This window comes from Nuphar pumila, chromosome 4, assembly GCF_984573655.1.
Source record: "Nuphar pumila chromosome 4, dmNupPumi1.hap1.1, whole genome shotgun sequence".
Lineage (NCBI taxonomy): Eukaryota > Viridiplantae > Streptophyta > Magnoliopsida > Nymphaeales > Nymphaeaceae > Nuphar > Nuphar pumila.
In genome coordinates this window covers 141,061,154-141,076,248 of record NC_143252.1, presented here as the reverse complement: position 1 = coordinate 141,076,248, position 15,095 = coordinate 141,061,154, and the positions used below count along the sequence as shown (strand labels likewise).

Genomic DNA, 15,095 nt, shown 5'->3' with positions numbered 1-15,095 from the left:
AACCAATGTTCGGTTCGGTCTTTTTTGTTCATTTCGTCCTATTTTGGACAAGCCAAGGGTATGTTTGATGGCTTGTCCTGCAGGACCCGCCTGCAATTAAATTGCAAATGCACGTCTGTGGTCTTTTAAGTGTTCGTGAGACGAGCAGGATGCTTATTTTTTTTACTGACCGCCTTTGGAATGGTAGGGACAAAACATTTTTAAAAACAAAAGAATGAAAAAAAAACTGTGCAAGCCAAATTGGACTTTATGTCCTGGACCTGGATAGGACCACTAGGGCAAGGTGTTCTGTCCTAACCTAGACAAAGAGTCAAATGCTCCCCTAAGTATAACTTTTATTTTTTATTTACATAGCCAAGTGGTAACTTAGGTGACTAAAATAGAAAAAAAAAACTACTTTTTTTAATGGCAAGGAACCCTTGCCTAAGCGAGGATTACCTCGCCCGCTGATAGCATGGGCAGTGCCCACCCTGACTGGGTGGGCAGTGGTGTCAGAGGTTAAAATCAGGGAAGGAGGGAGGGCGGGATTGGAGAGATGCGTAACCAAAGCAAACGGGAAGGGGGCGTTTACCCTTGCTTTGGTCAGCATCAATAATGAATGTTTAATTTTTTGTTAGAATATTAGAGTTTTTATTTGTTTTTTCAATTATCAATCTATGATCTCTTTTATGATTTAGGGTGTTGATTTGGATTTTTTTTTCAAATAACATGAATATATAATGAAGGTTTTAAGATTTTTTATCTGATATTTTTTTTAATTATCATTAAGCATTAATAAATGCTTAATTTTGGTTATCAAACCCCTAAATCTTTGATTTTTGTTAGGATTTATGCCTTCTATTTTGATTTTTCAAATGACATAAATATTTAATTAGGGTTTTATTTTTTTCAATTAGCATATTTATAATGTGATGTTTGCGAGGATTTAAAGTTTTATTTGCTTTTTTTAGAATGAAGTAAATGTTTAGCTTATAGTTTTAAGGTGTATATGTGTGTTTAATTACCATTAGACATGAATTCATGAATATTATGTGGTTTGATTTTGGTTAGAATATTAAGAATTTTTTTATTAATTAATCATAACTTCATAATTTATAATGTTTGTTGGGATTAGGGTTTTGTTTTTTTAAATGACATAAATGTTTAGTTATGGTTGTGGGTTTTTTGTGCTTTTTTTCTTTTTAATTATCATTAGTCATGGATATATGAATATTGCAAGATGTGATTTTGGTTAGAATATTAGGATCCATTTATGATGTTTGTATAAAATAGGGTTTTGATTTGCTTTTTTGAAACATATTGTTAGTAATTTTTCCTAAAAGAAAACATATTGTTATTGTTAGTAACTATTTTTGTTTACTTTGTATTTGTGCCCACCCTAACTTAGAATCTTAACTCTACTCCTGCATTCACCAGTGGAGTTTGATCTGGTGCCTTCATCTCAGCACCCTCACAACCACCCTGCCTGCCATGCGGGTGACCGGTGCGGTAATGAAAGAAAAAAAAATCTACTAGCTTTGATTCATTGGCAAGATGCAAAGTTTGGTATGTTGTCTCTCAACGACCAAACTGCACTGTTTAGAAAACCTTTTTTTTAACACATATCTTTGACGTTTTAAGACTTTCACTGGTCATGACCAGATGTAAATGGTTAATAAACCTAGACTTGCACCAAACATTGAGTCAAAGTCAAAGTTTTTTTTTTTAAAAGGCAAGCTGGGGTTAGGCAGACCCCTACCAGTAATACAACTATACCATTGGGGTTTGAACTTGCAACGTCCCAACACAATATGACGTGCACTAGCTGCTCCTACCAAACAAGTGGAGCCCCCACCCCCGGTGAGTCAAAGTCAAAGTTAAGGCTAACACAATAGGCGATGATCAATAACAAGGGCTAAGGTCTGATCTTGTGCTTAGGCAAAGGTAAATGCAAGTGCATGTTACTAGTTTTCCTAGAGTCTTACCCTTTTTAAGTTGTCTCTAATTTATATAAACTAGGGATGTCAACGGGTCGGGTTTGGTTCGGATCAGGTGAAACCAGACTTGGACCTGATTTCAGGTATGGTATTGAGTTTGGACCCAGATCTAATAGGGTCCATTATAATAGAAACCATACCCCGATCCGATAAGAACTACAAGAACCAGACCCAATAAAATAATATTTTTTATCATTTTTACATTGAAAAATTATGGATTTTATCAGAACTCGGGTTGGGCCATGAGTCTGATATAAAATTTCATACCTGGATCCATGTATTAATCGGACCTTCTGATCCAGACCCGAGTCTTAATCGAGTCTTCTTATTTATCACCATACCCATACCCTATAGGGTTTGGTCTGGGTCGGGTCCTGGTAAACCTGACCCTTTGACACCCCAATATAAACCCCATTTGTTTTCTCCCACTCCTGAGGGAAACCAAATTTTCATATAATTACACTTTTAGAGTAAAAATTCATGTACTTACCTAAAAATTACTAGATAAAAGGCCTGTCCCTACGGGCGCTCATTATCTATAAAGCAACAATCTTACTATGTTATTAACTGGTAATTGGAGTAATGCATGTGGTCACAATGTGGTCCGGGTCTAGTTCATGTAGTTCTTATTAGGTCCGGGTATGGTTTCTCTTATAGTAGACCTGATTAGACCCAGGTCAGGACCTGATACCATACCCAAAATGGTTTAATCTGGTTCCACTTGGTCTGAACCAAACCAGACCCATTGACATCCCTAGGTAAAACCCTCTACCCATTAGGGAGTGCCCTCAGTTTCAATCCTATGACAAGTGACACATTCGGACTAGTGTTGTCCCATCAACTTGGTAATATTCATAAGTTGCCCCCCACAAGATGAGCCGAGTCCTTGTAGACCAGCGTTTTAAGTTTTAACAGTACCTTTGTCAAGATACCTAGAGTTGTGAATGGGTAGGACATGGGTCCGGTAGCTTGACCCAGCCTTCTAAGTTTTAAATAGCAAGCCTGGTTTTGGATACGGTCAAACTTGGATGTTAGAGTTTCGGGTTTAGTTATAATCTGAGTCTTTTATGGTGTTGGATCCACTAAAAATAGATGAAAACATTTTTTTGGACAATGACATAGATAGCCTTCGCTTTTATTGAAAATACCATTGCTAACCGCAATAGGGATGGCAGTGGACCGGGGCAACAAGGCCTCCACCCCGTCTCAAAATTCAGCCCTTCATCCCCTTTTCATGTCCTCCATCCTCAGTTCGTCCACTGCCATCCTAAAGGTGTTTTAGTTATTTTACTAATTGGGATCGGGGACGGGGCAAGGCGGGGCAGGAGAAAGCGTAAGTCCATCCCCGCACGGGTTTTGATTTTAAAACCTCCATCCCCGTTTCATGTCCTCCATCCCCGGTCCAAACGGGACGAAGCAGGGCGGGGCTCCTTTTATCCCCCAGTCCACTGCCATCCTTAAACCGCAAGTTGAAAAATATAAAGCAACATGGCCAATTTACTCTTAACTTGACATTTTTACCCTTTGTTGCTTAAAAATTTAAGAATCTCATAGGGACAGGGTATGATCGTTTTCATCGATTTTAAATTACTACAGTAATGAAGAACCCTTTTTTCTATCCTTTGTGCCCCGCTTGTCACTAGCCATTGATGCATTGTATCCAATCCATGATTACGTTGGTTGATTGGTTAATAAACAAATGGTTCTTTTTAATGTAAGTTTTTTTGTCAAAGAAGAAAAGCTTTCCCTTGCATTTTAGATAAGAAGTCACTTTTTGTCTTGAGCTTTCTACCAAACACTCCAAATAGCTTAAAAAGACATGTATTATGCTTTTAGAACTTTTCAAGATTGGCTGCTAGTTATTTTTCACACACACACATATATATATATATATATATATATATATATATATATATATATATATATATATATATATATATATATATTATGCCTCATTTCTCGTTCTACCCTATATGTTTTAAGTGTTTTATGATAGATCTGAACCCTTAGATGTGTTTAGCATGATCTATTTGGTGGAAATCAACTCTTGGATAGTGTTTTTTGGATGAAAAAACATGAATTTATGAGCTAAGAAAAACTGGTACCTTCATAGCCATTGATTTTGGATCACTGGAAAAACCTGTATACAAGTCAAAATTCTGGCAATCCAAAAGCTGCTTTTTACTAAACAGAACTTATAGATCACATCTACGGTGTTAGACGTGAGAAAAAAAAATACTTAAAATGTCAATTTTTGAAGGGGCTTAATGAGATTTAACAAAAAAGAGGGCCTAAGAATATATATATATATATATATATATATATATATATATATATATATATATATATATATATATATATATATATATATATATATATATATATATATATATATATATATATATATATATGTTTGCTAATTATGTAAACCCAGCTATTTTCTTCTTACTTAAGATCTACTTTGCTAGAAAAGTTTGTGCAAATAATGCTAATAACCAATACATTTCTTTGATAAAAACAAGCTAAATTTCACACAAAAAATCATACATGGCATTTTCAACATTTGAGAGTCCAAAACCTCAACCGATTAATAATCAAGGTATTTACTGTCCTTTACCACGGCACACTCATAGATTTAGATGTGAGTGATGCTACTTTATATTATTAATTTAACATTATTTTTTTCCGATGTAGATGGCATTAATTTTTAGCAAAATGCCATAATTGACCTTCAATTAGAAAATATGACAAGCAAGGCCATTTTACTTTTTTTCATTACAGGCGACAACTTACATAGCCCCTGATTTTTTAGGGTACAACTTAGACAAGTTGTTTGACCAAGAGACCTAATTTTTTAGGTGACAAAAGGGTAAAACCATCAAGAAAAAATTAATTTTGGCCAGATTTGTTATATTTTGAGTGATGAATTGACCATTTTTGTCATATTTTTTGGCCAAAACACTGAATGGTGCCAAAAGTGAGTGGATTATCAGTTATTTCTTTCGATAAGAATTGAATTTACCTTATTGCTTTCAAAATGTTTAAATACTAATAACACAAGTGAAGAGGCCAATCATTCTAAAGTAAAGGTTCCCTCGTATATCCACTGTAATGAAGACTTAAGAGGTTGATACTATAAAGAAAAAATGTTGATGGATGTCTATGCTATGAATCTATTATGAAAAGCAGTGGTCTCATTCTAGTGTCTTTGGAAAGGATAAGTACAATATCATTTTCATTCCCTTCTTAACAAACAGAAAGATCTATTCAGAAGAAAACAAAGATCTTCCTTACCATAAGAGGCAAGTAGATTTGTGGATATATCAGCCTTATTATGCTTTAGTTATTTAGTTGAATTATGTTTGTGGTCCTTGGTTTTGAGGTTATGAGGGCCAAGGTCTCAAATTTCACTAGTTTTTCATTCCTAATTATCAATTTTAAAAAAAGCCAAAATATGCCTTAAGATGGTTAGCAACATCCCAAAAGTATTCTTTTAAGGGAGAAGGCAAACAAATTTTATTAGAAAATATAGTGTTACAAGCGTTCAAGCCCTAGCCGGGAGACTAGATGTCAACAAGAAGCTTGGCAAAAAGAGCAGGGAAATCGGAAAAAAGGGGAGTAGAAATCAGTTTTTCCTTCAAAAATTTCTAGTTTTTTGCAGATCAAATGTCATGGATGTGATCTACATGGTTTGTTTAGTAAGAAACTTGTTTTGAATCATGTGATTATGACACACAATTAGGTTTTTAGAAGGGTTAAAAAATCAATGGCCTACAATGTGCCAAAATTTCATAACTCAAAAGATCACATTTTACATCAGAGAAGCATGATACAAGGCTTGATCCTTAGCAAACAAACCATGTTGAACACATCTATGTGGTTAGATTGAGTCGATACAACTTACACTTGTGATTTCTAGCTCATTAGTTTCGTACCTTCATTAGTAGCCAATATTTACCCATATATATACACACTTGAGAGGAATAATTTCATACAATATTGAACAATTCATATTCAATAATTTAAAAGCCAAGATAGCTTTCGGCATGATATAAATTTTGAGAATCTAAAACATATACGTACTCTCCAAAAAGTAGATAGTAAGATCACTTGATTCAGATCATGTTAGACACACCAGGATCATGAGTTCACGACTATCACATCCTATGTAAAAATGTGTTTGAGTACACCAGCAGTACGACGATAGTAGATATGACAGGTTGAGCCAGCGCAACTAGGTCTTTGTGCCGGGTGTGGTTTCTTAGAGATATAAATAAATAAAAAAGGATGCAAAAAACAACCGGTCATGTTTTTGAAGGTGTAACACCACCAATTCTCCTCACTTGTTCATATGAAATAGTTTCCTATTAGTCTCAATATTTCTCCCTTGTCCATTTGAAATAATTTCCCATTTGAAATTGTTTCCTATTAGTTTTAATCTTGAAGCAAGAGACCTACATTCCTAATATCCAATTCTTGACATCCATTAACTTGAAGCGCTTATAAACAGGAATGACATAGTCTTGCTTTCAACAAATTAAAATATGACAATTCCTGGTTAGTTAGAGATAGCTACTCTTGTGTGAAACTTTATAATACGCACATTCGGTCATCATGTAAAAAGTCTATGGTTTAGGTAGGAAATACTTAGACTTGTTGGGTTTTTTCTTGATTTGTACCTTTAGCACTACAGGAAATTTCAGTTTTACTGACGCATGGTTTGCGCAAGTAAATCCCTTTACTTGGTGCAACAACTGTGCCATTAAAAGCCCATTTTCCTGTAGTATAGATTCTTCAACGGCAGCATTCCCTCAAGTAGGTCAAAAATCATTTCCAATTGTTTATAACATCAATGGAGTAAAGTGGTCCTCAAAAGTAAAAAAAAAGATCACACATCGTTGATATAAATCCTACCGTAATACATGAATTTGATATTTTATACTAATATGGATGGCTTTTTTTATTGTTTTTAGATAGGCAAGCTGGGGTTAGGCAGACCCCCACCAGTTATACAATCATGTCATTGGGATTTGAACCTGTAACGTCCCAAACACAAGGTGACGTTCACACACAGCTCCTACCAAACAAGTAAAGCCCCCCCGTCCACCCCTTTGTAATTACAAACAAAATAGAAGAAATAAAAAACTCTTTTTCTTAGAGAGAGAAACATATTTCAATCTCAAAATCCAATCTCTATCTTCTCATATCTTGCTGATGAGAAGCAGCCCTCCATGGCTTTAATGCTATTGATGATGTCAACGCTTATGGTAAAAGTTGCACGAACTGGTCTATGATCTGAAAGTTTGCTCTCCCCTCTCTCATACCTGTTTTGCTTTATACCCTTCCCATACCATAGTATCCTATCACACCTATATATATATTAAAAAAAAGGTCTATGTCAGAAATTTGTAATTATAAGCAAATGATGGTTATTAATGTACATGTTTGTTTCAATCATCCAAAAATAACGATGTACAACCCTTTTGAAGCAATTAATATAAGTTCACCCTCCTCCCCAGAAAGAAAGAAAAAGAAAAAGGATCGATGGAAGATCCTTTTAAGAATGAAGACATAGGATAAAGCTAAAAGTAAAATAAGTGGCTTGAAAGGGAAAAAGAAAAGACCAGAAAGCACTTATTATGAATTGACAATGCGTTTATTTTTACCATATGAAAAGTGATAGTAACTTTTTTTAACTATTAAAATTAAAAAAATAAAAAATTAATGCTTCTATTTTTTTTAAGATATTCATTTCAATCAAGGGTTGAAAAGCAGCTAATGTTAACATAAAACGTTTAAAACCACCCAGGAGTTTGCCCCGGTGGCCAGTTGGGTGGTTGTGAAGGTACTGAGATGAAGTCACCAGATCAAACCCCACTGGCACACGGGTGTGTCCCGTAGCTTTCAGTGTTAGGCTACATACGGCACGGAACGTGGGGCCCCACCCGGAGTTTTCCTCACTTCAGCTCTCGTCATCATATATATATATATATATAAGGTTTATACAGTTTAATTCTCTCGCTCTCTCTATATATGTATCGGTTTTTTATTAGAAAAAGAAAGAAAACAGGGAAAATACCATGCAGGAGCACGCTTCTTTTCCATGATTCCTGTTTCTTGCGACCCATAGTAGTTGTCTGAATGAGGAGAATATTTGTAAGTAGGAGCAAACTCGATGATTCCTTCATGCCAACCTTGGAAAACTCCACCTTCACAGAGCTCCACCCTCAGCTTCACATATTTAAATGGACAATTTCAATAAGTGATATTGTTAGTCATTTGAAAGAGCCAAAGTAACTGGTGTCATCATATTTATTGTATGTTCAAATATATTCGAATTTTATACATAAAAAGTAATGTGGGGACTTGGTTCGACTAGTCCATGTATGGAAATTTTATGCACTGATTGGAGGGGACATGACTGTCATTTCCAAAAAAATTAAGCCTATGATAGAAGCAGCACCAACTCCATGAATTTGGCCACATTTCCAATAATGGCTAGTGTAGGCTGAACCTAAAAAAAAGGTTGAAGACAACGAACACTTTGCTGTAGGGTGTGCTTCATTATGTCAGTGCCTCACAGCACCAGGTTATCAGCGTCAGCAAACTCATGGTCCTGCCACCCAATTGGACTTAGTTGATCTCTCTCTCTCTCTCTTTTCTGCGTGTGAATGGGGGGGGGGGGGGGGGGGGTCTAGCGTTGAATCTGGGGCCCTTTCTGCGTGGAAAGAGGAGACCCAATTTGTTGTCACTGTGGGCCCTTCAAAAATGCACGCCCATCCATGTGTTTCCACCGAAATGGCACATTTTCTGTAACATGCAAACGAGCCCTTTGAGAAAGCAACTGATTGGCTTTTTTGAGAAGGATTAATAGTCAAAAGGAAAGAAAGTCTTTGTTAATCGGTTCGGTAGCTTAGGTGAGAGGATTTTTAGGTTTTTTCTAAAGAGAAGCAGAGCCAATCTTTTGGGCCCAATACTTTATAAATTCTCAAAGGAGAGACACGTCACCCTTATTAAAGAGGGGGCCCAGTGTACTGCCCCCTTCAACACACACACACACTTTATGTGTCTGGCCAGACTACAAAACCAGAACCACACCTCTTTTGGAAAGAGATGCTCTTTCATTTTCTCATTCAAGCCTTAGACCGTTTGTTGTTCTTGTCCCAGACCCACTTTCGTATGTAATACAACACCGCAAACGACATGGTTCCTCCTCCTTTTCTGCTCACTCGCGGGGAGAAGAATGCTAGTGAATTTTGTAATGGGAGAATTATATATATGCTATGAGAGCACCTACTTTCACATTCTAAAAACCATAGTTGTAGGTTGTATCTTCTCAATCAGACCATGTAGATGTACTAAATATATTTTATTTGATAGGAAACATGTTTTGGATCATGTTTTTTGGACATAGAAATAGGTGTTTAAGTCATGAAATTTTGGTACATTGTAAACTGTTGATTTTTTAAGATCTTAAAAAACCTACATGTATATCATAATCACAAGATCAAAAACTTGCTTTCCACTAAATAATGATTGTAGATCATGTCTAAAGGGTTTGATCAACGAAAAAAGCTCAAAATTTTTAAAAATTTAAATCTTCCATTAGGTGAGAGTAGGTATATATATATATATATAAAGAGAGAGAGAGAGAGAGAGAGAGAGAGAGAGTACCTGATCATTTTGATGCAGAGTTCCCCATTCATGCCTCTCTACAAGCGATCTAGTCTCAGACCCCAGCAAAGAGATTCGATAATTCAAATCTCCTAACCAAATAATCCGACTGCAGGAAAGAAAAAAGAAAAAGAAAAATCATTTGCTTAATGTTGACGGCTACCAAATCATGATCTAAACAGTTCAACCTAGCCAAAGCATATGAGAGACTAAGGGGGCCTGACTCAGTAAGTAATTGGTACAAGAGGATTTACTTACTCATGGCTGAGAATGTTTCGAGGCAAATCCAAAGATGGGCCAACAGGAAATCTGGTTCTTAACATGATCTGGGAGGCGCCCCAATTTCTGTGGCTCTCGTCTCCTTCCATCTCTCCAGAGGCCAGATGGCTACACACAAAGCAAAAGCTCGTTCCATGCAGAAGGAATCGGACAGACACTGATCCCTGCTTGTAAATTATTAAAGAAAAGTTAAGCAAGTTGATTAATGAATTTGAAGGCTTGTTAAGTGCTTATTTTTCTGTTCACTCTTCCAATCTTACATCTCTACTATTTTTCTTTTAAGTGAAAGTTTATTTTTCGACAGAGAAAACTGGGGTTAGGCAGACCCCTACCAGTTGTACAACCATACCACTTAAGGTTCGAACTTTCAACATCCCAACACAAGGTGACGTGCACTAACTGCTCCTCTCAGAAAAGTCGGAGCCTCCATTGGTAAGTGAAAGTTATGTATCCTAGAATTCTTTTGGTAGTTTTTTCAACGACGAAATGATCATCTCTGGGATCAGAGATGGAGTTACACCTGCCCTACCTACAGTCGCTAGCTGTCCCAACAGTGTAAACCCGTGGCGCACTCCATGCCCCAGAGAATGGCCTTGGAGAATTCCGTTGGTAGTTTGTAACATTGAATATCTTATCAATTTTTGGAATTTGGTGGCAACCAACTTACTGTGGAAATGATAAATAATTATCTTCATCATCATCTTACAGCCTGCCCCCATCTAAGGGACAATTTGTAACCAATATGAAGGAATATGTTGGTATTCTAAGCAGATGAAAAGATGCCAACCAATTTCTCAAAACGGCCAACTTATACCACTGTAGAGAAGTGGTTATAGTAGCTACGACTAATTCAGCATGATTGATCCCCTAAGGTCACCAGTGGGGCAAAGCATTCCATACTAGAGCTGTCAACAGGTCCGGTTTACCCGGACCCTACCTGTACGAAACCCTATAGGGTCCAGATACGGTGATAAATAAGAAGATTCGATTAAGACCCGGGTCTCGATTCGAAAGTCCGATTAATACATGGATCTGGGTATAGTTTATGAAATTTTATACCAGTCTCGGGCCTGACCTTCAATTTTTCAATATAAAAATGATAAAAAAAAATATTTTACCAGGTATGGCCCAGGTCTAGTTCATGTAGTTCTTATCGGGTCCAAGCATGGTTTCAATTATGGTAGGTCCAATTGAACTCGGATCCGGACCCGATGCCATACCTGAAAAACGAGGCCAAGTCTGGTTTCACCTGGGTACGAACAAAACTCGACCCGTTGACACCCCCACTCCATACCCTTGCACGAGTAGGGCTCCGGCAAAGATGAAAGCGTAGTGACCCTGTTCATGCAGTTCGGTACTTAAGGGTTTTCAATGGCACCCGAGGAGAGCCTACCCTAGATTATTTGTTCACAAAATACGGAAATATATCTTAATCATATTACAGAGAGATCGTTTTCAGGTAAATTACAAGTGGGGTGAAATATTGCATAGCCCACTTGAGGGGGATTACTTGGATGCTGGGGTTCGAAGACGCTCCACCTACTTGTAAAAGCTTGTCTGATTAGTTCTGATCATAAGGTTGGAATCAGCCATGACTATACTGTGCTTCATTATCCGCAGCTAGATAAACATGCCGGTGCACACTCGCGCGCACGCACACACACACACACACACACACACACACACACATATATATATATATATATATATATATATATATATATATATATATATATATATATATATATATATATATATATATATATATATATATATATATTGTAGTGCATGTAACAGTAAACCACAAAAATGTGACAAATGGGAGGACATGCAAGCCAGCCCAAAGGGCTTTAAGAGCAGTCAGGACCGTTACTGAAGATCCCTTTTTTTTTACACTTTACAGGGTCTTAGTCATGACCTCTACTAAAGACCCACATATATATATATGGTAACCCGCACGGTGATGCTTTGTCATATTTTTGCACGCTTATAATTATTAGTGGCGGTCTTGACCGCCGGTCAATCTCTAAGCAGAAAACAGAGAAATAGCGCTGTTCAAAACCGCTAATTCTCAATTTTTCAAAAAAAAAAAGTGTGCAAGAGTTCGTACGGGTTTTCCTATATATACAGAAAAAGTTGTAGCTATGCAACCCAGCTCCCAAAAATGGCAAAAAAGTGCATAACACGAATTTGCATATTTTTTACCTTTAAAGGCGATTTCTGACAGCCCTAAAAGTCCACGAAAGACATGAGGGTTATTATTAAAATTGTATTTAGTGGCGGTCAAAAACTGCGCTAAAGGGGCTTTTTTCTCGTTTTTTGACTGCATCCCGTCGCTACCACTCAATATATATATATATATATATATATATATATATTGAGATAGAGAGGCTTAATTTGTCTCGTTCATTTTAGGTTGATAAAATTGGCATTAAAGGCTAAATTCCTCAAGATTAAATTAAAACGACAACGTCATGCTCATAATGGTCAAGAACAAGTAGACGTCCTTTCCCAACCTCAAATTCTTGAAAAATAAGCCAGAGAGAGAGAGAGAGAACCTTGTTTCCTAAGCAACCCATGAGTCCACAACCAACGCAGGAGACGCTTGGATGGCGGATGAATTCCCGGAGGCTCCTCCTCACCCAAACGGAGACCATTATCCCAACCATCTGCTTACTCACCACGCATTGGAACTCCCTCTTTCTGGCATCACTTTCGTTGGAAAACTGCTCCTTCACAGGATACACCTGTCTCTCCCCGGACTTCGGATCTTGGGACAACCCATTTGATGTGTTATTGTTGAGTGTTGATCTTATCAGAGAGTTCCACTTCATACGAATGCTTGGATTCTCAGCCCCCAGAACGTTGCCAGCATTAAGTGGGACTATTTCTTGGAACCTGCAAAGAAAACCAAACTCATTTCGAGTGGAAGAGAATCAAGAGATCAATCGAAAGGGATTTATAAAGTTTTGTGGAAACCCAACTTGGGTAATTACCCTAGAACGTAGATATCATGGGGATTGCTGCTTGTATCAAGCCAATTTTCAAGGTTTAGATCCTCTGGGGGAGGAATCCCTCCAACGTTCCATGTGCTAACAAATACCCTTTAAGGAATTCAACAAAAAGAAACATTAGAACTTCAGACCACACACATAGCTCTCTCTCTCTCTCTCAAAATATGCTGGTTGATCGCTATGTTGAGAATCACCTAAGGAATCATATTGGTGGCTTCCTTTTCTTGTAGCAAGTGTTATCTTTCAATGATAAGATGAGATCACTGTTATTCAAAATAAAGAATCATCATGGTTGCATTATAATACCGGATAGCATCCAGAGGATAGATACTTCATGTGTTGTATTTCTAAATTTCTTAGTGATTATGAATGAAAGGATAAATGGGAAGTGGGCTCGTTTTGGAGAGCAGACCCAATGTTGGGGCTGAGTACTTAACAAAGTATTCGCCAAAGGAAACCACTGCAATTGACTTGCACCATTAACATAGCGATTTTTGTTGATGAGCCTAGTGATTTTCTGTGTTTTCTGTGGGCTAAGTGATTTGTTAAATAATCGGTTTGATCATTGGATCTGCTCTCCATGTTTTCGGCCATCAAGATGCCCATGAAGCCACTGTCTGACCTATCAAAGTAGGGAACTTATTTCCAAATGTTACCAAGATAAAATATAGAGTAAAATGTAGAGAATTCCTAATAAGGTTATTGTGTGGTGATCACATGGAATTGAACAACAATGACCAAATAGCATGAAATTATGAATGATGGGGCTGAAATGTGAACGCATCAATCACAATCTAAAAGATGCACTAACTTGTATTCTTCAGCGAACAGGTGATCGATGGTGATTTTCTCTGACATAGCAGGAAAGAGCAAGCTTCGAGAAACTGGGCCTTCTTGGAGGGTCGCTGATTCTGAGTCCATTTCATCGTCCCTGTCGGCATGATAGTCAGACGCGAACCTTTGTCTTCCGAATCTAATTGGAAGCAGCCTCTCGGCCACCAACCGAAGCCACATCTGATGAAAACCAAATTATGATTCCCAACCAAGATCACTGGCCACGATTACCCTTCAAATGAAGAAATAATAATCCAATGAGGAATTAAGCAATCATCGATCTGCCAACTTTTGTAAAACCACGGAAGGAGAAATACCCTTCTTTTCACCATATATATAGTGAACCTTTATCCCACACGCATAGGCTGCCTATTAAATGACACGAGAGAGAGAGAGAGAGAGAGAGAGGGGGAGAGAGCAATCTAATTGTATATCTGAGTGATATGTCATCACTTATCCTTTGCATGTGCTAATTCTTCCAATAATATGAATATCATATTTTTCTTCGAAAAAAAAGAGAGAACAATCTAGACCAAGTAGAGGGCCCCCAACTCTTGAGGTGGTACTAAAAAGATGTGGTTTGGCCAAATTAGGGAGCGTGACGTTGGCGATGATATGAGGACCACTGTCATGCGTTGTGCGATCCGGGAAATAGCAATTGGAAGTGTGGACGACAGGTGAGTACTGTTGAAGATAGGAGATAAAAGAGAGTCTAGATTGTTCTCTCTTTTTTAAGAAAAATGTGATAAATTCATATTATTGGAAGAATTAGCACCTACAAAGAATAAGTGATGAGATATCATTCCTCAGATATACAATTAGATTGCTCTCTCTCTCTCTTTATATATATATACTAATGAAGGTAAGGAACTAATGAGTAGAATCGCTCTTTTTAAAAAAAAATCAACTTTTTGTAGATCAAATGTTAAGGATGTGATCATATATATGGTTTGTTTAGTAAAAACTTGTTTTGAATCATGTTATCATGACAAGTAATTAGGTTTTTAAAGTGGTTTTATTATATGCATAATGACTTTTTTGAGGGAAAGAAATTTTTTTATTAATAGTAAATAGATAATACAGTTTTAGGTTGAAGAGGACTCGACCAATAAAGCTTGAAAAGAAGAGGAATCAAGTCCCTTGCAAACGACTCATCCCTGACAATCCAAGTGATACCGGTTCAGGAGGGCAATAAATGTTGAAAGTGAACACTTGCCCAAAACAAGTGATAAACCGTAAGTTGCAAATCCCTAATTTTTAAGTGTGGCTTGTGTAATTGGTCGAAATCCCCCATCCTACGAATCCTTGAAGGAATGAC

At 37.1% G+C, this 15,095-nt stretch overlaps 1 protein-coding gene across 1 annotated transcript; it reads right to left on the bottom strand.

The window, feature by feature from the left end:
• Positions 1 to 7,062: 7,062 nt before the first annotated feature.
• LOC149841354 (type IV inositol polyphosphate 5-phosphatase 9-like) lies at positions 7,063 to 14,045 on the bottom strand. The gene is made up of 7 exons (XM_090004769.1): positions 13,755 to 14,045; positions 12,926 to 13,033; positions 12,488 to 12,827; positions 9,909 to 10,093; positions 9,651 to 9,759; positions 8,056 to 8,207; positions 7,063 to 7,345 (listed from the first exon to the last, which is right to left on the bottom strand). Exons 1-7 carry the CDS (start codon positions 13,955 to 13,957, stop codon positions 7,156 to 7,158), a joined length of 1,287 nt encoding a protein of 428 aa, XP_089860895.1. The 5' UTR covers positions 13,958 to 14,045; the 3' UTR covers positions 7,063 to 7,155.
• Positions 14,046 to 15,095: the final 1,050 nt, after the last annotated feature.

Excerpts from the sequence above, each read along its gene's own strand:
- LOC149841354 (XM_090004769.1), bottom strand. The coding sequence starts at position 13,957 with ATGTGGCTTCGGTTGGTGGCCGAGAGGCTGCTTCCAATTAGATTCGGA. Across the intron at positions 13,034-13,754 it reads CTGTTCGCTGAAGAATACAA|GGTATTTGTTAGCACATGGA; the intron begins GTTAGTGCATCT and ends AATTCCTTAAAG. Across the intron at positions 7,346-8,055 it reads AAGAAGCGTGCTCCTGCATG|GTGTGATAGGATACTATGGT; the intron begins GTATTTTCCCTG and ends ATATATATATAG.